This window comes from Siphateles boraxobius, unplaced genomic scaffold, assembly GCF_051911475.1.
Source record: "Siphateles boraxobius isolate OS27281-9 unplaced genomic scaffold, OSU_SipBor_1 76, whole genome shotgun sequence".
NCBI classification, from domain to species: domain Eukaryota; kingdom Metazoa; phylum Chordata; class Actinopteri; order Cypriniformes; family Leuciscidae; genus Siphateles; species Siphateles boraxobius.
In genome coordinates, this window is record NW_027509204.1 from 3,197,438 (window position 1) to 3,220,739 (window position 23,302).

The 23,302-nt window shown below is 39.3% G+C and overlaps 1 protein-coding gene and 2 long non-coding RNA genes across 3 annotated transcripts in view; 2 read left to right on the top strand and 1 right to left on the bottom strand.

Annotated features, from left to right (window-relative positions):
- slc9a8 (solute carrier family 9 member 8) overlaps positions 1–4,376 on the top strand; it is a 55,717-nt gene extending 51,341 nt beyond the window's left edge. The window contains exons 13-16 of the mRNA XM_077217777.1: positions 8–119; positions 994–1,214; positions 3,114–3,260; positions 3,591–4,376. Of these exons, the coding sequence (XP_077073892.1) occupies positions 8–119; positions 994–1,214; positions 3,114–3,260; positions 3,591–3,704 (594 nt within the window). The 3' untranslated portion in view covers positions 3,705–4,376. The remainder of the gene's footprint in view (positions 1–7; positions 120–993; positions 1,215–3,113; positions 3,261–3,590) is intronic.
- A 5,097-nt stretch (positions 4,377–9,473) lies between these two features.
- LOC143724616 (uncharacterized) lies at positions 9,474–14,233 on the top strand. Its single transcript, XR_013197418.1, has 3 exons — positions 9,474–9,576; positions 11,668–11,767; positions 13,615–14,233. It is a non-coding gene; the product is annotated as an uncharacterized LOC143724616 (long non-coding RNA).
- A 6,119-nt stretch (positions 14,234–20,352) lies between these two features.
- LOC143724558 (uncharacterized) lies at positions 20,353–23,046 on the bottom strand. Its single transcript, XR_013197406.1, has 2 exons — positions 22,811–23,046; positions 20,353–22,453 (listed from the first exon to the last, which is right to left on the bottom strand). It is a non-coding gene; the product is annotated as an uncharacterized LOC143724558 (long non-coding RNA).
- Positions 23,047–23,302: the final 256 nt, after the last annotated feature.

Genomic DNA, 23,302 nt, shown 5'->3' on the forward strand with positions numbered 1-23,302 from the left:
GTCACAGGTTCTGATTCTTGTTGGTCGAGCTGTGAATATCTTCCCCATCTCCTTCATGCTCAACTTCTTCAGAGATCATAAAATCACCCCTAAAATGATGTTCATCATGTGGTTCAGTGGTAAGAAGACCCAGTAAAGGTCATATTTTAATTTCTTTGTGATTTGAAGGTTAGAAGCGAGTTTACCTCATTCTCTTTCAATCTTAGCATTTAAACGGCAGCCAACACTTATACTTCCAACATTCACATTTTGTAACCAATATCCTCTTAAGTCGTTCACTTTTTAAATCAGCAGTTGTTAATTACATGGACTTTTTCAATTACATGGATCTTTTGTCCAACAACATTTTAAAGTCTCCCTGTGGTCAATGATTGTATTCTTAAAACTCAACTTTCATCGCCAAAATTACATATTTAAAAGTTTTTTCCACTTGTTTTTTCTAAAAGTTTTTAAGTGTAACTCGACACCCTTGCCTCATTTAGTATACGCGGTTCTCTGAATATGCAAATGAGCCCCGCCTCCACTCACTTATTCAGCTCAGAGATCCACTCGTTGACGATCACACGTTGATCTGATTGGTTACAAGGTAGTTTGTGACGTCAGAAACACCAGCGATTTCAAACCGTGTTTTTGAGACTGTCTTTGGTTCACTGCAGTTTTAAGCAGAAAATACTCAGCAATGCTGTCGACTTATGAATTTACATATGATTTCTCTTAAAAATTTTAAAACACCACATAAACATATAAACAACATTAAAAGCTGGATTTTCACCCCGGGGGACTTTAAGTAAAATTTTATATGAAGGTATAAGACAAAGAGATATTTTAGAGACAGCAACTGGTCACTATTCCTTCTTCCCAATTTTAAATTACATTTGAGTTGTTTTAGTAGTTTGTCAGTAGTTTTACCATAATGTGTAAATTGTTAGAAATACATTGGTGTCATAAAACTGCATTCAGTCTAAGCCGTGTCTTCCATGCTCGTGTGGTCAGGTCTGCGGGGAGCGATCCCATACGCCCTCAGTCTTCATCTGGGTCTGGAGCCCATAGAGAAGCGTCAGCTGATCGGCACCACCACCATAGTCATCGTGCTCTTCACCATCCTGCTGCTGGGGGGCGGCACCATGCCCCTCATCCGCATCATGGACATTGAAGAGAGCCAGTCGCGGCGCAAGAACAAAAAAGACATCAACCTGAGCAAAACTCAGAAAATGGTGAGACAAATGTTATCTTTATCGTTTTCTTTTAACTCTTTCCCTGCCAGCTTTTTTTTTTTTTTTTTAAGTTGCCAGCCGCCGGCGGCATTTTTGATCATTTTCACAAAGGTCCTCAGAATATTTTGTTGTATGAATATCTGGACATCAACATGAATATATCAAAGAAAGTACAGACAAAAATAAGAATTTTTGCTTATTCGATTATTTTTTATCAACATTTGAATGTGGGTAAGTTGAAAAAAATAAACAGTTTGAGCTAAAAGCTGAGAAAATTACATTTTGTCAAAGACTTCGTCTGGTTGGGATTCAGAACAATGATCAAAACACAGATGTAGTAGATCGAGTCCATCAACAGCCTCAAAGCTTCACAGTCCTGCAGCTCGTCCTGGTCGACAATTCATTTGGTAACATTAGGAAGTTTAGATTTGCTCTTTAATGTTGATGATCACGTTATTTTACGCATCTGCTTACACTATGGCCGTTTCTCAATATGCGTTCTTGTCTGTACTTGTGTTCTTGTGGACTTGTGAAACGTCATCAGTCGCTGCCCAAGTACTGTCTCAATACACAAGTTTGCATTTTGGCAAGAACGGTTAAAAATCCCGGAAGTGTTCTTGACACGCCCATTTTACCGAGGATGCATCGGTTGGTAACTTGTGTGAACTTGACGGCAGAAATATCCCAGCATTCATTTCGGCATTCAAGGAAGGAGCGGGGAGCAGAAAGGCAGAACAACAGTAAGTCGTTTTTCTACAATTTCGTATGCTATTTCATCACTAAATTCACTTCTGAGAACATTTGATGCGAGAAATCTACTGTGTAGATTTCAAATATTGCCATTTTTACGAAAATTTATGGCGAATCGAAAATATGCTCAAACATTTTTGGTAGTGAAGAATCTCCATAAGCGCACGCGGGTGTAGCTAGCGAGCCAACCGTCCAGTCATGCTAAAAACCTGGCAGTTATCATCAATAATTCTTGTTATGTTTGGGTACTGAAGACGGCGCTGTGCGGGGGTATAGCGCAATACCAGCAAGAACACATCGCCTCAAACTGTCAGCAGCGTTCTGTGTGCTCGTCACCTTGTAAGTTCATTCTTCCAAGAACAACTAGCAAGAGCGTTCTCCCCCAGAACACGAGTCTGTTCTTTGCATTCTTGGTTTTGAGAAACGGCCTATCACTCGTTTCTGCTTCTTCTTCGCCGGTGTTTTGATCAGGAGATTCAGTAATCTTTCAGAAGATGTGTAGTAGCGCCCCCTACCGTATAACAGTGAAAACAATGGCATGGGAAAGAGGTAAAAAAGTAATTTCAAAAAAAGTAATATTCAAGAAATTTTCATAAATCAACAAGTACATTCAGAGTAATTTGTGTGTAAAATTGACCTTTTATAAACAATTTTTAGAAAACCTAATGTTAATGTATTCCAAATTGGGCCTAAACCCAGAACCCAAAACTAACGCAAATGAAAAATAGGGCAGAAATAAAACAAACCAGTTCAGTGCTAAACTCCGTCCCGCAGCCGAGATTGCATTGGTCTCGTCACTTACAGTGCTGAATGCCTACACAATGCTGCAAAAGATACTAAGCCCTACCTTACCCTATTTATTTTTTGTGCGTTTTTCATTTCATTTGAAAATGCAAACGTGAAGTCACAGATGAACTTTTTCACAGATGAACTGGATTATATGCAATGTTTGTCAAACACACAGATGTTTTCATGTAGCTACAGTAACACTTTTCATTCATACTTTATGCACTAAAATTAAACAGAGCACCCATGAATTACACCTATGTGAATTACGTGTGCAGGAGCGCTGTTGGATCTTCTGGACTCCCTTCACAGGTTTAGTTTCAATATATTTCATAAATTGCATAATTTCTCTTTCTCTCTCAGGGTAACGCCATTGAATCTGAGCATTTGTCTGAGCTGACAGAGGAAGAGTATGAAGCTCAGATCTTTCAGAGGCAGGATCTGAAGGGTTTCCTGTGGCTTGATGCCAAATATCTGAACCCTTTCTTCACCCGTAGACTCACACAAGAGGTTAGACTGGTCATAACCTTCCTAACAGATTATTCCAGTTATAAGGCTTATAGAAAACGTTTTTGACTGGGGCTCGCAAGCAACCGCAGTGCATATCAACTACTCAGAACACCTAGACAAAACTATCAGCAACTGCAGAGGAACATGCAAAAACATCCCTCAGAACACCTGAGCAACATCCTGGCAACCACCCAGAATCCCCTTGCATCATAGCCACATTTACACATTTCAAATATTGACTTGGAAAGTTCGCAAACAATTTAAATAATGTGAGGAGTCTACTTGAGGAACCGGTTGTCATCTATTGTTCTTCTTTCCTTCCTCTCTAAGGATCTTCTGCATGGGCGGATCCAGATGAAGACGCTCACTAATAAATGGTACGAGGAGGTCCGTCAGGGTCCGTCTGGCTCTGAGGATGAGGACGATGAGGCAGAACTGCTCTGAGATCATCAGAAGAGGTGAACAGAGAGATGTGTGTGACTCCAGACTCACTGCAGGGAATGGACTGTACCGCACAGCGATGGACTCTGGTTTCACACGGACTCCATGACTGGAGCGATTCATGGCGAAATGAGGAAAAGGACAGGAGTTTGTGGGACAAGACCGCTTGGGATTGTTTTGTGTAGAGTTTATGCACTAGGAGCAAAATCACTGAACGAATAAAGATGGAAGGCTAAAAATAATATGAAGGGGATAGCAAAAAATAAACGTCCATGTTGGAAACCTTTCTATCTTTTTTTTTTTTTTTTTTTACAGGTTGAAGCACCATAATATAACTAATGTGATTCCTGCGCTACCTTTTAGGGGGGTATGTTTCACATACAGGGAAATTACATCAATGAATGTTTCTGTGATTGGAATTAATTTAACAAACGTAACCTATTTTTCATTTTTATTAAGTATTTATTTGTTGCGTTGTCTTTATGAATGGGAGTAAAAGGGTATTTTATAATGTTTATTGACACTGTATTTTGTAGCTGAATTGAGGTTATAACTCTCTAATGAAGTTGTGTCTGAAGGAATGTACATGCGCATAATAAACATAAACTGTATGCTCAAAGCTGCAGTGGGAAAGTGGTGTAAAAAGAAATGCGAATAAATGAAGGATTATAAAAACTTGTGTGTAGTTGTTTAACGCTGTCCAATCCCTTTCTTCATTTGCTAATACATTTAGATGCACAGAAGACAAAAATGTAAGTTCTTTGATAATTATACAAACATGGAGCTTATTCAGAGCAGCTGTGATAGATAGACGTACCGAGTTTTCAGTGGCATCCGCTGTCAAAAGCTTTATAAAGCTCCTAGATCACTTATTTACCTCAGCTCAAGTTTGTTGTCTACTGAAAACTCTTGTAATGATATCTGTATTGCAGTAAATCCAAAAACACATTAAATAACAGAACAACCCACTGAAGAGATGTCTATCCTTCACAGCCTTGCTTTCATTCAGTTCTCTATTACAGAGTGATGTTTTATTTGCCCACAAGGGGTAGCAATATTCAAAGTTGTCAGTGTCTATATTTTCACAGATCATTTAAATGTCTTTGGTTATGAGTGCATATGAAAATGCACATAAAGCCATCTCGACAATATAGAATAAAGACTCACTTCGATCGACTTGAGTCTGGGAAGATACGAGCCGGGACTAAACACAGACGAGTTTAGATCAGAGTTTCACACTGGAACAGGCTTTCTTTTAAGTGCACCTGGGAAGTTGTGCATTCATTTCTGACACGTCAAACATTCGCGTATACAGGCAGAAGCCATCTTTGGAAAACAGTCTCGACCAGTCGAACCACTAACGCCGTGCTACGCGAGCTGAACTGTGAATCTTGGAATCTCACAGTTCAGCTCGTAGCACGGCGTTCGTGGTTCGACTGGTCGAGACTGTTTTCCAAAGATGGCTCCACAATAGTACTGTCTTTATAAAGTGTATTATTATTAAACTGTCTGTACACTTACAAAGTTCTCAGTGCTTCGGTAGAGACCCTCATTAAGCTACCATGTTAGTGTGGGGCTATTTTGAGCCTTGCTAGTGGTATTAACTAGCAATCTCTTTTTACTTATATGCCCCATATACTTGCGTTATAAGCTAAACAGTTTTTAGAGATAAAACTCTTTACACTCGATTATCATGAAAATAAATCCCAGAGAACAGTCGACTCGGTACCAGTGTGTTATTACAACCCAGGTTCATTTTGCGCCGGAGTTCTCCTTTAAGTAACCTTCATTTTCTATAGCGCTTTATACAATACAGATTGTTTCAAAGCATTTTACAGGTTAACAGGAAAATTATCCATTTTGACTTGTTCAGCTGACATCCATTTAGTGTTTTTTTACTTCTATTGTAAATATTCAGTTCAATTCTCACACAACAGCGTAGATCAGTACAGTCAGATCAGTAATATTGTTGAATATCAAGTGTATGTAGATCCAATTTATTCAGTAAGTACAGTGGAATGAGCTGCCACTATCTATCAGATCTGCGAAATTGCTGTCATTGTTTAAGAATTTGTTGAAAGTGCATTTACTGCCGGTAGCCTATAATGGTTAGATGTGATGTTTTATGTTGTATATCTATTGGTCTTTGTGTGTTTCTTGTTTTTATCTTTTTATAGAATCTGCATGTTAAGCACTTTGGTTCAGCCTTTGTTGTGTTTTAATAGTGCTATATAAATAAATAAACAAGAACAACAAGAACAAGTACAAGATAGAAATAAGCAAATACAAGTCGTTGTATAGTGTACTTTTATTAATTATAGAAGATATTTGTAGAGTGGCCTGGATATTATGTGCTATAGAAAATGTACACTTTCTTGATCATTTAAATGTTCTTTTTAGAACTAGACTAATTGACAGGATCCCATCATTAAAAATAAGTTGCAAGGTTTGATCATTAATTGTGGCAAACATGAGTCAAACCCTGGGAAAGAACCCAGATGTATGCTTATGAAAATTAGACAATAAAAAGGTCTAATGAGAGTTTGTAATGGGATAGTCAGATGTTCTGCTGGCATCTCAGATTTGTTTTGGCATCTGGAACGAGTTTTTGCAAAGAGGAGAAGACTTTGCCCACAACATAGACATCTGATTAAAACATGTATGTTCCATTATACCTACTAGAACTAGCCGAATTGACTTCTGTTAATCAGAAGACAAGTCAAGTCACCTTCATTTATATTGCGATTTTTACAATACAGGTTGTTTCAAAGCAATCAGCTTTCCAGTGATAATAGGAAATTAAATGCTACAAAGATTGTTTTGGCTGTACAGCAGCTCTACAAGTCATTGTCTTGCTTATAGTTTTCATTGCTTAAATTAATTTACATTGTAAAAAACATAAGTTATGTAAGGCCTGCCCAATCTGTCCAACGACAGCTCCCGATAAGCTGGTGAAGGTTTACTGTGTGTTACTGTCTTTTTTGTGTGGCAAAGTAATTTAATTCCAATTAAACTTTATCACAACCTCAAATTTAGGTTAGATTGCCATGTAGGGGTCAGACAGGTCATTTTTGCTCAAAAGGAATTATTAATTAATTTATAGGGAATCTTGAATCATACACTTAGCCTACGACCGAACAAATGACTAGTCCAGCGTTCATTAGTACAGGCCGTAACTATCAGCTCTGCAGCGGATATAAATATCCAAACTAGTGAAAACACTCTTTATTAGCAAGTTAACTGCAGTAGTTTAAGACATTAAGTACGTAAGCACATAACACAAGAACACTTAAAATGCAAATAAGACTTTATTGATTATTCTAACACAAACACACGCACACAATCATATGAGTTGCAGAAAGAAAGAGAGTGAGGAAAGAATGAGTTTTAAGAGTGAGATAATGAAATACCAAGTTTCTATGCATTTATAAGACATAACCTGAACGAACCATCAATCTTTAATTTAACCCTTCTGTCGTTTCTTATGCAGGGTTATTCAATTTTATTTCAAAGCACCAGTTCAGTTAAGAGTCTGGAGGCTACTCCTTTTTGTCGGGTCAAAGGGGGTTTCCCAAGCTTGTTGATTGGCTGGTGGTCTCCTCGTGTCTGGATAGATGTCTAGGGGCGGCCAATCACATGGTGTGAAAACATGGCCTCCTTTTGGTGATATCCTCATTTTTATTTTTTTTTTAAATTAAAAAAAACTATGTATTACTATCTGTATATAAAAGCAATAGGCAAGGCAAGGTAAGTCTATTCATATAGCACATTTCAGACACAGTGGTAACTATAAATGCTTTACATAGAAAAGTAATTTAAATTGACAAAATAATCACAACAGATGCATAAAATTGGATGCATCAGAGAGAAATTGGATGAATGGAAGAGTCAGAGAGCTTAGGTTTGCGAGACACACTAGTAACAAACTCCCGACTTCCTAGTGACTGTCGGCTCTGACGGCTTCCAGAGTCCCTCCAACCCCTAAACCCTCTGGGGTCTAAGGTGTTTTTGGGGTCCTTGAGATGTTTTGACATGCCCTGATGTTTGTGCTTTTTTCAGTTGCTTATAAACATATTAATGACAAAGTTGTCATTACACTCTATTTAGCACAAACAGGGCTACCATAATATGTGTGTAACATGTATACATGTTTGTATTTTTGATAGAATATTGTTTAAGCATGGTTATTGAAAAAACTAAAACTTAAAGTTTCTGAAATAAGGCCACAAAACACATACTAAATATGTGTCACAAGACTTCTGACTAATGGATGTTGTGGCCTAGAGTTTTTGCTCTAAAATGGCGTGTTCACACATGAGGCGTGTTAACACCTGAGTCCTGCATAATGTGTCCCTTAATGAGGAGGGGCACATTATGCATAATGAGAATAATGAGCCTTTCACACAGGTGTGTCACTGGGTACCAAAGAATGCGAGGACACAAAATAAATTATACATATATATATATATATTAGGGCTGTCAGTTAAACGCGTTATTAAACGCGTTAAACTGCTCGAGTCGCGCGCTCTCAGATACACGCTGCTTTTGTAAGAATTTTCTCTGGGCTCGCTCAGACAATATGTGCCTGCACTTAAAACGTGTTCAGTGCAATCGCGAATTTCTCCTCTTCCCCAGCTAACAATTTTAGGTTCTAAGAAAGTTTTCATAACGTTCCCATTAAGTTATAAAAACGTTATTTCTGAATGTTATAGGAACGTTCAAAACGTCCAGTTTTGAGTGGATGACGAGCGCGAGACACCGAAATGGATGCCAATAAGATTCTGAATGGAACGTTTACTTTTAAAAAGTTGCCAAATGGTTCTATTGACGAGACCAAAGTGATCTGTGTGTTTTGTCGTTGTGAACTGAGCTATCATCATCGCAGCACGTCCAGTCTGAAATACCACTTGATGATGGCCAAACACACACACACACATACAGCTGATGCGAATTCTCCGCCCCCTCGTCAATATCAGGACCTCGTCAGTATTTCTTTCACCCTTTTATTGATGGACAGTGTTACATTGTGTGAGAGATTATTTGCTCCAAGTAAGAATGTTTTAGTGTGAAATTGAACACAATATATGCCAATGTTGTTTTCAATAAAAAACATTTGCACAAAGCAAGCCGTTCCACTTTTCCATGTTGATAAGAGCATTAAAATGAGAAAAAATAATGGGACAAAAAGAAATCAAGAGACATTTAGAATAGATAAAAATGTGCGATTAAATGCGATTAATCGCGAGTTAACTATGACATTAATGCGATTAATCGCGATTAAATATTTTAATCGTTTGACAGCACTAATATATATATATATATATATATATATATATATACAGAGCCGGATTAACGCAAAGGCAAACTAGGCACATGCCTAGGGCCCGATTGGCGGGATGGGGCCCAGACAGAGGGACAGGACGACAAAAAAAAAAAAAAAAAAATTCCTAGTGACGATGTTTATCTTAACCATAGACTGTTACATTACGTCACATTAACGCCAGCCCATGACTGTATATATATATATATATATATATATATATATATATTGTATATACACATGTGTGTGTGTGTATTTGTCTAGTTTGAAATACGATCTCAAATAGCGATTTTATATATATATATATATATATATATAAGTAAGTCTGATAGCATTAATATGTGAAACGTTTTGGACAGTAACAATAATTTTTATCCAGGTTGCTCTGTATAGTATGTTGATATTTTCATGTGTTATAGCCTACTTATCAGCATTTTGCCTTCTTTTTTGCAGGGTTTGCAAGCGTCACAAACATGCCCCACTTTCTGTGCGCAAAGGCTCAATATTCACCAATTCTCACACCCCTTTGGTGAAATGGCTTGAGTTTATGTACAGGTACAGTATTTATTTATTTGTTTGTTTGTTTGTTTGACATGTAAAGTGCAAAAAAATAATAAATACTGTAAATGTGTCATCATTAGCCAACAAGAATATTTCTCATTTGTAATCCCTGAAAAGAATGATACAAAATCACAAAATTAGTTTTTAATTATGCATAATAAGATCATATAGGCTACTATAACATATATCATATCATGCCTACAGAGAAGCAATTAGAAATGTTCAATATGCATTTCATTATAATAAAACCTAAGCTTATTATATACTTAAAATGTAACTTTAAAGGGCCTCTATATTATGGATTTTGAAAATGACCTTTTATGTAGTGTGTAACATAGCTCTAATTGAATGAAAACATCCTGCAAAGTTTTAAATCTGAAACTGCATCGTATATAAAGTTATTGTCTTTCAAATGTAAGAGTCGACTGAGTCAATTAAATCGTTTTTCAAACAAGTCATAAGCCGTTTCCTTGTGACGTCAAGACGAAACATTAGTATATTGCCCGCGCAGACACCAGGGAAAACAACCTCAAACCGGCAGCTGATTCCTGTACTGGACAGCATCATGTCGAGAAGCTTACGCCGCTGTGCTCTATAATGTGAAGGTAAAGCCAGTTATGCTACACTCCCCAAGGACAAGCATGTGAAGAAGCAGAGGTTAAAATTCATCTTTACCATGATATCACAGCAGTATAATCCTAAACTTTTGCTGTGTTCCCTTTATTTGACTGATGACTGCTTCTCAAATCTCGGTAAATAAATGATAAATAAATTACGGACTCGTGCTCGCATTAATATGGTCAAATCGACGTCATTGTTCGTTACTGTGTTTAGTTGACAGTGTAGGAAGCCTCAGGACAAGCCATAGACAGTATAAGAAGTGGACAGAGCCATCTCATTGGAACTCAGTTGAGACAGTTGAAGCCCATTTTTAGCGATTTTTGAGCACTTCCGTTCCTGACGCGCAGACTCAAACCGACTCAAACTAAGCTTAATGACGTGAGCAACCTGTCTGACAGACGTAAATCTTCTAGTAGCTGTGCGTGAAAATTACCAATGTTATTCAGTTCATATGCATTCACTTGCCACATACCGAATTATTTCCAATTCCCCCAAAACGTTGTTGAAATATTTTGTCCCGTTGCTTTTATGGACTCATTATCTATGGGCTTCTCCCTTGACGGGACGTCCCCCCAATTGCCTGCGAGCTTCTCCTCCTGTCTTTACGGTAATGTCTCTATTGTGCGACATAAAGTCGCGTGGTTATGACGCAATCGTTAGCCTGTTTTTAACCAAAACGGCTTCTACGGGGCCATAACGTAAGATACAAAGTAATGGAGCCTTTTATACATTGTCGTGTTTATTTAGAAATAAATAATGAACAAACGAAGTCTTTGGACGCCTCAGAAGTCATTCGCTGTCAAAGTGACGCCAAAATGAATGGGAGTCAATGGAATGCTAACAGCAGGTGAAGTTCTGCTACAATGGCGGCTCCCGCGAGGCTTCAACTTCCGGCTGATGGATTACCCCCTTGGGACAAGCAGAGCTGACGTTGTTATGGCAATGGGCATTTTTGTTCTCGACGCGCTGTACACGGTAGGCCAATCACAACAGACTGAGCTGTCTGGCCAATCAGAACAGAGTAGCTCACGAAAAGGGGGATTTAGAGAGATTGATTTATTTGACGAGTCGTTTTAGAATAATTGAAAATGTAATGATGTGCAAATGTATATTATGAGGAAATTAAACCACTTTTTTTTTACCTTTGATGCATGTAAAAACATGTTGTAGGAGACTCCACAACAACATTAGGAAACTTTAAAATAGCATAATAGGGGCCCTTTAAAAAATATAAAAAGATTACAGTTTGACAGGTTAAATACAAGTACATGAAAAATTTGTAGTGTGAATTATACATGTGTATTTATCAACAAAATAAAGAGGTGCTGGTTTTGTTTCGCAAAGGGTTGTTTGCTTTCCCCAGTTGAGTGAAAGGAAATTATGCAGGCCAGGCTTTTAATGCAACAACAGTACAATTTCAACTGATTCTAATTTGGTGTTTTAATAATTTTTCCTTCCCTACAGGTTTGCGCAAGGTTTGCAGTTGAAGCAACTTGCCATGATCACTGATGGTATAGCAGGAAGCTCAAAAACACTGACAAGAATGACACAAATACTCAGAAAGGTTGTTGCATTACTTATTAGTTGTCTGTAATCAATAAGTAAAATTTCAATGTTTGATAAGTCAAGACCCACTGTAGACAACTAGATTCAGCATTGCTACATACTTATTTGGTGCACTCAACTTTATCAAATTCCATACTAAAATTGTTACAAGTCTACTTGTGATTTGTTATTTCTATATTTAAAGGTGTGCATTGCTGCCCTCAAGAGACTAAGGATCAGAGGAATGAGAATTGGTGGTCGATGTCGATTTGTTGTTATCGACGAGAGCAAGTTTGCCCACAAACGAAAGGTAGGCTGTTTATTTGTATGCAGCTCTACTGTATCTTTACTTCACATGTATCAGTTCTCTTACGAGAGGTTCTCTCGTATTGCGTAAGTTAGCTTATGCTACGGGAAAGATTCATCGTCTCGAGATATTGAAGCCAAAAAATTATCCTTAATTTTGTATTCATTGTCAACGCAGTGCAGCAGCTAGCAGACCTAGAGCAGGCTGTCTAGCGTGCAGCAGCCTACCAGTGAGCCCGACGTGACGTCACATCCAATGAAGGCGCTCGCGCCCTCAACGCGTCCTAGCCCGCCAGAATGGGCGTGGCTTAGCGTATATAAGCGGGGCTCGGAGGCTGAAATCCCTGGTTTTCATCGACTGAAGCGGAAGTCGCTCGTGGCGCGAGCACGGCCGGTTACGCAATACTCGTTCCCTCGACTAGAGAGAACGTTTACGGTTACGTGTGTAACCCTCGTTCCCTGAGTAGGGAACGGAGACGTTACGTCTGTCTGCCACTTTCCGCTATACCGCGGGGATCGCCTGAGCTCAGTCTTGGCTCCTCAGCGAAGAAACATATCTGCTTGCTGCCGGCGTCCTCCTTTTATACCCACGAGGTGGGGCGGAGTTACGCCATGCAAATTCCGCAGACCCATGGCATTTCTTTGCCATTGGCTCGTTTTGTAATACTCGAAGTTGATAGGCTTTCTAAGCGAAACCCCATTCGTCGTCATCCGACGTAACTCGGAGTGACAACGAAAGGGAACCGAGGTTACGTTAGGTAACCGATACGTTTTGTCAAGATTATGGAGAAAATACAAAAGAGAAAAAGCTCTGAGGAAAATATCTTTAAAATGAGGTTTTAGAGAGCGGGAAGGCCTGGAAAAGGGCTGATATTACCATATATATGGTAATTTGGCTGCTGTGTATGTCTTTATAAGACACAGCTCATCAGTCTTCTGTGTTGAGATGCAGAAATGTGTATTATTAAGATGGTATTGTACACTAAATGAGCCAAAACAACATCACAAACAGTATGATCTTAATTTCAAAAGCATGACAGGCTAGTATAAATGAGGCACATTGAATGACTAGAGACAGCAAAGTGTTAATATTGGGAAAAATGTAATTGCAGTGTTTAAACATGAGATGCATGGGGGGAAATTTTTTTTTACAACACATACAATATATTAAGAAATAAATATACCCTTCATTTATAATCAGGCAATAAGTCTGTAAACAAAATATCTTAAAATCAGGGTATTAAAAAGCAATACAATCCAAAATATGTTTTATGTTGTAGGCTACTATATGACAGCTTTTGTACAGAAAAATAGGAAAGTAAAGCAATATTTTGTTGTAAGGAAATTAAATTATGAAAATGGAAATATTTAAGAAATAAAAATGCATTTGTACCTGTTGGGCAATTATTTATTATAAAGGCAGATAAGAAGGATCAGCCTATTAACTGTTCAAAAGGACCGGATTCCAGTGATTGAAAAAAAAAAATAGTAAAAAAAAATGCACCACAATCCTTATTAAATAATTAATCTTGTTTTCTTTTCTTTTTTTCTTTTTTTTAGTACCATCGTGGTCGATGTGGCAACACTTGGCGCCGTGAACGACAGTGGGTATTCGGGATGCTAGAGGTTGATGGTATTTCCAGAAGACCCATTCTGAGACTCCTCAAGGACCGCTCAAGGCAAACACTTGTAAGCCAAATTCAACGATATATCAGACCCAGAACATCAATCCTTACGGATGAATGGCGTGCCTACAAGGGACAGCTTTCCCAGTATGGATATCGTCAGTATTCTGTCTGCCATAAAAGACACTTTGTTGATCAAGGAACTAGTGCTCATACTCAGCATATTGAGCGTGCATGGCAAAATTACAAGATGGAAATATGGCGTCATAGAGGAAATCGTACTCCTCAGTCATTGAAAACTCACCTCAAAATGATAGAGTGGCACCACTGGTTAGGTGTACGCCATTATGATGGAGTCTTAGGAAGACTTTTCCATGATGTAAAAAAGCATGTCAAGAAAATATAAATGTGTGGGATGCTGTAATCACTGTAACTGTTTTTGCAGTGAAAATGGACCAAAAGCAACATGACTTAACCCACCATTGTACTGTTTTAATTTAATTTTGGGTAAAACACTCTCCAAATGCAATAAAGTATAATTTTATCAATTTTAATTATTAATATTGGTTGATTGATTGTATTTATATAACCTATTAATCTTTTTAAAGACATTTTAAATTGTATATTTGACCTGCTGTTGGAGGACACTTAAAAAACAGTATGAAATGAAAAATATTCATGAAACTATTATAAACTAATTTGACATAGTATTAACACTTAATGACATTTTAATGACACATTCAATTTGTATCACTAGTTGAGGTCAAGAAAAATATTCATGAAACTGTTATAAACTAATTTGACAAAGTATTAACACTTAATGACATTTTAATGACACATTCAATTTGTATCACTGTAGTTGAGGTCAAGAAAATGATTCATGACACTGTTATAAACTAATTTGACAGAGTATTAACACTTATTGACATTTTTATGTCAAATTCAATTTGTACCACTGGGGGAAAAAGTGGTCAGAAAAATATTCATGACACTGTTATAATGGCCTCATGACAGCCAAGGTCAAAACCAACCACATGACAGTTTAATGTCATGTTAACCCATAAAGCTAAGTGGTTTCTTAAGTTTGATAATTAATCTGCTATGTCATGTTTATGACATTTATGACCGGTTATGTTGTCTTGGTAATGTCAAGTTGTCATGACAAAGACACTGACAGGTTATGATATATTGGTTTATGTCAAGTTGTCATAACAAAGACATCTCAAACAATGTCATATTTGCATTCAAAATGTCATAACTGAGCGAATGACACTTTAAGACAGTTGTCATAAACATGTATAAACCCTTCTTCATATTAATGACATGTGTAATGTCATGGTTATGAAGGTGTCATGTCAGTCTTATGCACACCCCTTCAAGTAAAGTGTTACCAGATTTTTAGATAATTATAGAAACTGTTTCTCAGATAGCTGCTTGTCCGTATTCCTACTTCCTCCATTCCCCATCCTCTTTTCTTTTCCAATATACTAAAATCTATTTTTACATCTGGATAAAGCCAAGGTGGAATGTTACTGACTGGATTGGGTGTGGTGAAATCTAATGCTTCCATTCCATATTTCCTTACTTTTCCCCTGCCCATCCAAACCCATGCCCCTGAAACTTGACATACTCCCAACAATCCTCTGTAATCTCCTTTGCAGGGTTTTCTTTCCCACTTCCTCTCAATCTGACGACAATATGCTAACGCTAGTTTTTCTCTTCTTACTTCCAGTGCTGTCTCTCCAGCTTCTATGAGTAAGTGTTAATAGGGGTTACGGATATGCATCTCCAATGCATATCCGTAAAGCTCTGTATTGTAATTTGTTTATTTTTTCCAATGATGTTTTTGCTGCTGCCTCATATACTATGCACCCATAATCTATTGATGACCTCATGCATGCTCATATGTCAATTAGTGATTGTTTATCAGCCCCCCAGTCACGCCCAGCCACTGCTCTCAGTAAATTAATACCTTTTTTGCATTTAGTTTCCAATTGCTTTATATGTGTTTTACTTTTTCTTCTTCTTCTTCTGTTAAGTTTTATGGCAGTTTACAATCAAAGTGTATTACCGTCATCTATTGGGCTGAGATGCAATCAATGGATATCATTCACACAAAAAAAAAAAAAAAATACACAAAAAAAAAATATATAATGTTAAATCCTATTTGCTAGTTTTGTTTCTTTGAAAAATGTTATCATAGCATTAGTGACATATGTTTACTACTTGAAATATCCTTTTGTATATTATATAGTTGTCACAAGTGACAAAAGAAGCGGAACAAATGTTCGCTGGAAATGCCTTCCCCCCGGAACAATATCAGTGAAACACCGAGCCGGTTCCGCTTGTTGTTGGTTTCCATGACAGCGGCGGCTGATGAGGCAAACTGTATCAGGTGCGGGCGATTGGTGTGAGGATTAGCGATAGTGCTACGGGGCTGAATGAAGCAGTTAAAAGGAAAAGGAAGAGGAGATTGGGTGTGGTACTCCCCCGGGAGAAATCGTTCTTTGGCAGTAGCTTGGATTCATGGGGATCTTTTGAGAGGGCTGTGAGAATTTGCCTGGATTACGGGTGCAATGGTGATTTATGTGAATACAAGCTGGAAGTGTGAACTGGATGGGAAGTAGGAGATACAGTCAAGATTGGAGAGCACCATCATTCCTGAGAGGAAGTTAAGTATTGAAATATCGGATCTGTGTGAATGCACGTCTTGCACTGAGTTGAATAAGGAATTGTGAAGTGGATTGATTACGAGTATAACTGTCACTTAAGAGTGCGAACTGAGTCATCACTAAAATCCTGATATCTTTGTCTGAGTGGGAGAGAGTATTGAAGACGCTGTTTCCCATGCTGTGAGAAGTCATCTGCATCTCTTCATCTCCTGAGTGCTGCTTCAGCGTAACATTGGAAGGATTGATCATTGGGTGAGTGCTGGGCTTATTGCACTGAGAGTGGATATGCAGTGCCCGAATTGAAGTGTCACACAGTATTGGATTTGATGGGAAGTTGCAGTGTGTGGATGTATATGTATATCTAACTGCCAGCATTCTTCCGGTTATATTCTTGCCCAGTGTTTGCTGAACAAAGCCTCCGTGTTGAATGTGCATGCCCCGTTCGGGCTATAATTCCCCGCTTCGATACTGAAGGGAAGTGTGTTTGCCCCATGTAAATTGCTCTGTCTATTTCAATAAAAGATTCCCCTGCTTCTGTCTTGTGTGGTGCCCGTCTGAAGGAGGGATCCACCCTAGCCTCAGCACTGTCCGTTTTAGAGTCACCCAGTCCAGCCGTAAGTCCGATTCTCCATCCTACAGAGCGTGCCTGAACCTGTATAAATTGCTCTGTCTGTTAAAATAGATGGTTCTTCTGCTACTCTTTCTTGTGTGATGCCTGTGTGAAGGAGGGACATACCCTGGCCTCAGTGCTGTCTGCTTGGAGCCATACTGTCTAGCCGTTAGCCTGATTCCCCATCTTATAGAGAAGTGTGCCTGCATCTGTAAATTGCTCTGTCCATTTAAATAGATGATTCTTCTGCTATTGTCTTGTGTGAAGCCCTTCTGAAGGAGGGATCCACCCTGGCCTCAGCACTGTCCCCTTGGAGCCACAGTCTAGCCGTAAGCCCGATTCTTCATCTTACAGAGGCGTTGCTTGCACCTGTATAAATCGCTCTTTTTGTTCAAATAGATGATTCTTCTGTTACTGTCTTGCGTGATGCCCGTCTGAAGCCTGCTTTGGCCACATTGTGTCAGCACAGCCACCCGCTCCAGCCGTAAGTCCTTGCCCCATCGTAAAGCGAAATAAGTTTGTATAAGAACTGTCTGTCTTTGGAATAGAGGATACCTCTGCTAACGACTGAACCCCGCCGAAGGAGAAAGAGACACGAGGGACCCCGCACCTGCTGCCCAGCGACGACACGGGAGTGCGCCTTGCCCTGAGGAGATATATGTACCCAACTACCTACCTGTCCTCTAGTGAGGCTCCTCCGCCCTGCATGTCCTTTGGAGAGGTATATGTACCTGCCACTTACCTGTCCGGGAGAAGAGTCCCCTCCTAGTCTTCAGTTCGGGCCCAGGCCTGTTCGGGCGTCTGTCCGCCTGTATCACGCCTTAAAAGGTGTACTTAACAAGATACTCACCTGCCTGCTGGAACGGCGGTCGAATCCTTCCTCCTCGGTGGTTGCCGGTGGCACGGATCGGTGGTGCGAACCCCTCGCTTCCCAGGGTCCAAAGCGGGCTCCCTTTCCTGGGAAGAGACATAAAATCCACGTCAAAGACTTTTTAATGCCTTTTTTAGACAATAAAGATTGTTCATTTCAATTTCACTTGTCTGCCTGGTCTCTGGTACGCTCTTCGAGGTGGTCTTGGGTTTGAGGGGTGGGTGCAGTCTGGTTTGGCCCCCCCGACCTGTGACAGAATGTCTACCTTTCTTTTCCTTATCCCATTTAGCTTGCCATATCTTAACTTTGTGTTTAATGAGTACCTTAACTTCTGATTTACTGAGTGGAATGTTTAACTGAACCTTTTTGGTTGCCTCTTTTGCCAGCTTGTCTGCTTCCTCATTACCATCAACTCCTCTATGGGCAGGAACCCATACAAACTGGATTGATATTCCTTGTTGACTAATTGCAAATAGGATATTAATTTCAATCAATGATTCCTGTCGGCATGATGATTGTCCATTTTGAGTGGATGTGAGAGGACAGACATAGAATCAGAACAAACTGCTTTAGGGAGCCGAACTTCTATCCACTGCAATGCCATAATAATGGCTGTCATTTCAGCTGCAAATATGGACAGATGATCTGATGTTCTTTTTTTAATAGAGATTTTGTAATCAGGGATGTAAGTTGCAATATCTGTTTTACCCTCTGAATCTTTAGATGCATCTGTATAGACCTGTGTTGTATTATAGTACCTACTTTCTAAATATTGCTCTATGTTCTGATACACTCCTATATTTATCTCTTTAGTTTCCAAACAACCAAGGTGGAGTTGTTCCCAGGGGCACAGTCTTGCAACAAATTAAGTAATCTTTTTCTAATTGATTTGGTTTGTTACCATCCCAACCAAAGCTACAAATCTGGGACCTTCCATACTCCCAACATTCCTTAAGAACTTTCTAAGTCTCAATTTAAGAACTCAACTTAAGCCGTCTTAGATTTAGAGGCATTTCTCCTGTTTGTACTTGCAACGCTGGTATTGAAGAAGGTCTAAATGCTCCACAACATATCCTCAGACTTTTAGCCTGCATTCTATTGAGTTTATTTAGTAATTTGTTAGATGCTGAAAGATACACAATACATCTATAATCCAAAACCGATCTTATCAGTGCAATATAAATTATTTTAAGGGACATCCCAGAAGCTCCCCGGTTGTATCCTGATAAACATTTCAAAACATATAACTACTTCTACTCTCTACACCCATTTTATACCTGAGAGTATTACTCCTTATTGCCCCCTCAAGGTGTGTAGTATAATTACAACAACCAAAAAAAAAACGTTAACAGGTTTGACTGTTACAACGTCTGTATTTAAAATGAATACTTACCTTGTTGCCCGGTCCATAGCCGATTGTTTTGTAAATTGTAATGGATTATAAAGTAACAAGCTGGATGTTCATTATCCCTTACATCTTAGGACCTCTATTACAAACAAACCAGATATGGCACTTTTCCACTGCATGGTACGGCTCAGTACGGTTCGGCTCGGCGCGGCACGGTTCGGCTCGCTTCGCTTTTCCACTGCGTGGTACGACTCGGCACGGTTCGGTTCGCTTTAGCTCGGTTGCTTTTCCACTGCAGTTAGTACCGCTTCAAAGTGGGCTGGATTATGACTGATCGTTATAGTTTATCCGCTCCTCGGCAACTAACAAGAGGAACGTCTGCGCTTCTCGTCCACTGACCACGATTCAGCCATTTCTTTTTTGGAAGTTTTTTTTCTTCAAGCAAGTCAAGCAAGTAGTTTTAAAACATTGGAGGCTGTTATTGGCTATTTAAATCTAGCAGGTTTGATGTCTCGCAAATACAATGACGCTGGTAGTGACGATTCTGTCTGTCTGACCAATCAGTGATCTACAGTGCTTCCACGTCATGTTTTAGTATCGGTACGGTACGCTTGGAACCTCAACAGAGGTGGTACCATTTAAAGCGAGCCGAAGCGAACACTACCATATCGTACCATGCAGTGGAAAAGCGCCACAAGTGAGCCGTGCCGAGCCGTACCGTACCATGCAGTGGAAAAGCGCCAAACCGAACCGTACCGTACCATGCAGTGGAAAAGCGCCAATAGTAGAAAGATCACATATTTTGTCTATATAATACAACGATAAATATAGGATTTTTTGAGTATGAGGCATGAAATGAGACTCGACTTGGACTCGTGACAAAAGACTCCAGACTCAACACGCGATCAAAGACTTGACATAGCATGCGATCTTACTACTAGACCGTCTCTTTCTAGTGTTTAATGCTGAGGAGGACTCTAGTCAACAAACATCCGAAGAACTGGACTAAATTTGGTGTAAGTACCAAATGTCACGCAGCCAAAATAGTGATGACATCTGAACCAATAGTTTCGCAAAATGATTCACTGTTTAAACGTTAGAAATGCCACATGCTGATGACCCCTGCTGGTCAGAACAGTGGAAATGCAACAAAAACACAGGCCACACATGCATAAAGCTACTATTATTCATTTTAATTATGCTTATGTTTCAGTAAAACATGTACAAATGTATACAACTGATCAGAGATTAGGTAAAACCCATAGACACTTTTTCAACGGATCACTGCTGGGAAATGATCTCAGTAAAGTTCCTTACACACTGAGTCCGAAATTTTGAAAATGCGTTTTTTTTTTTTCCTATTTGTCAAAACAGGTTTTGCGACTGTTTTCACTCCATAATTATACTAGTGAACTAATCAGACACACTGGGAAACTCGGTCATGGGGGGGAAAACACAATGAAACAGGAACCCTGACAGTCACACAGATTCTAGGCTGAGAAAACTATTATATTCATGTTACATTTTATATATAAATTGGGTCGGTGTGAAACATGGCCTCCTTTTGGTGATATCCTCATTTGTAATAAAAAATAAATAAAAATAATACTATTTATTACTAGCTGTATATAAAAACAATAGGCAAGGCAAGTTTATTCATATAGCACATTTCAGACACAATGGTAATTCAAAATCCTTTACATAGAAAAGGAATTTAAATTGTACATAAAATAATCACAGCATATGCATAAGATTAAAATATCATGTAAGAGATAAAAATAACAATAAAAGCAGAGAGTCCTGAAGCACACAATTCGATGCGCCTCAATCTGAATGGAAGAGTCAGAGAGCTTCGGTTTGCGAGACACTAGTAACAAACTCCCGACTTCCTAGTGACTGTCGGCTCTGACGGCTTCCAGTACTCCCCGTCTCACTTCCCAATCCACTCAACTCCTACAACCAGATACCCCTAACCGAAAATCAAAACAGGATAAGTAAAACAGTTAAAAAAAACAATAAAACGATTATACATAAATAAGATAAAAAATAAAAATCAATTCTAAATGAAACTGGAAGCCAGTGCAAAAACCCGAGGACTGGTGTGATATCTTCATATTTTCTGGCAGCGGCGTTCTGTATGAGGTGCAACAGTCTTGTGCTCTTTTAGCGAAGGCCAGTGTGTTTATATAAAGTGTGTGTGTGTGTGTGTGTGTGTGTGTGTGTGTGTGTGTGTGTGTGTGTGTGTGTGTGTGTGTGATTATATTTCTTGATTTTTAAATTTTTTTTATAGAAATAAGCCTCATCTGGATATTCAGTTCAGACTGGTGTCTGTTCAGAGTTGAGCTCTATGTGTGTTTGTTTAGTCTGAGTTCTGAGATTCTCTCTACAGACCAGCACACACTGGAGAGGCTCTGAAATCACTGTCAAACTCAACAAGCAGTGAGAAATCACAGACCAAGACATAGGTATGCGAAAGAAGAGGATTTCCACACAGTCAACCAACACACTTGGTAAATAGAGCACAACTAAGGTAACCATGGTAACAAGAAACAACAATGCGCCTGGTCTGTTGTCACTTACAGGTGTTCTGGCAGGAGTGGGCGGGGCTTTGTATGTGAGTATGCCTGTGACAACCAATAAACACACAGGTGCCAGAATTGAGCCGAGACCGAGACAAAAACCATGACCGGCGCCACGGCCACCGAAAGCCTCCAATAATGCACACATTACAGGAAAAATAAGTATAATGATGGAGATTATGATGTAACAGGGGGTTGAGAAAATATGAGCAGAGATCAGTGGATATTTCAGTGTCAGAACCCCCTCCAGAGCCACCAGCTGTTGCAGGTGAACGCCAGAGAGTTTCAGACAAAAATATCCAAGCTTTATAATGCCTGGGACATGGAAAAAACTGAAAGAAAGAAGTTTTGACACTATATATATATACAGGAGCAGTTGCAACAGGTCACAGAGGAGGAGGAGGATGATGAAGGCTGAGATCCAGCCTCTGGTCTTTCTCTGAAGATGCACAAAATAAAAAGCCCAAATCAGACACGGCACCCCCACACACACAGCAGCGATGAAGAAGATGGACCGTCTGATGTAATAAAAATAATCAGAGCGTGGATAAGAAAGTATTTCATCTTCAAAGTGATCATAAGCTGCGGTAGAGTTGAAAATATCACTGTAGTCGTCATGGTAAGAGTAATTATAGTCATGGAAATCGCTGTAGTTGTCCTCCATGGCCTAAGTTTACTGCTGCACTTTGAGTTTCTGAAAGAAAAGAGAGAAAAAAACACTTTTAAGAAGAACACCCTAAACTGGTTTTATAGGGGTTTGGGTTGAAGACCAGCTAAACCAGTTTACTAAAGCAACTGACTATAGCAAACCACTATGGCCCCGTCCACACTACTGCGTTTTCGTTTAAAAACGGAGAATTAAAACGAAAACGATCTCCGTCCACACCAGCGTTTTAGCTGCGTATTAGAATTGATCTCCGTCCACATTAAAACGACTGAAAACTCAGATCACGTGACCATTCTCCAACACTGTGCATGCGCGTGCCGGTGTAAACAGGAAACGGATGGACTATTCCTCAGATTTGATGAGGAAGCAAGTAACGTTAGCTACCTCTGCAAAGATTAGAAAATGTCGAAGACCAGAGATTTCTTTTCATGGACCGCCGCTGCACACGGGAATTGTCATAGATCGCTCGAATAATAGTTTGCCTCCGGCGCATGTAGGCAGTTATAGCATTGTAAAATGCAGAATTTGCTTGCACAACAGCTGCTAACAAAGACATCAAAGTCAGCAACGCTTGTAATTCGTTATCCATGTTGCACTCACTAACATCAGCTACGTAGTCCAGGATGTTTTTGTTTGTTTTCTTCCGGTGACGGGACATGTGATGTGTGGCTGACGAATCAGGCAAGGATACGTCATGGGTGATGACACCCAATGACAGAGCCGAGCGTGACCTTCTACGTCATCGTTTCTAAACTCCTCCGTTTTGTGCCGTCTACACTAAAACGCCCTCCGGAGATTCAAAACGAAAAACGGAGCTGCAGCGTTTCTAAACTTCTCCGTTTTGGGACTTCGTTTTTCCCGTTTTAGTGAGGACGG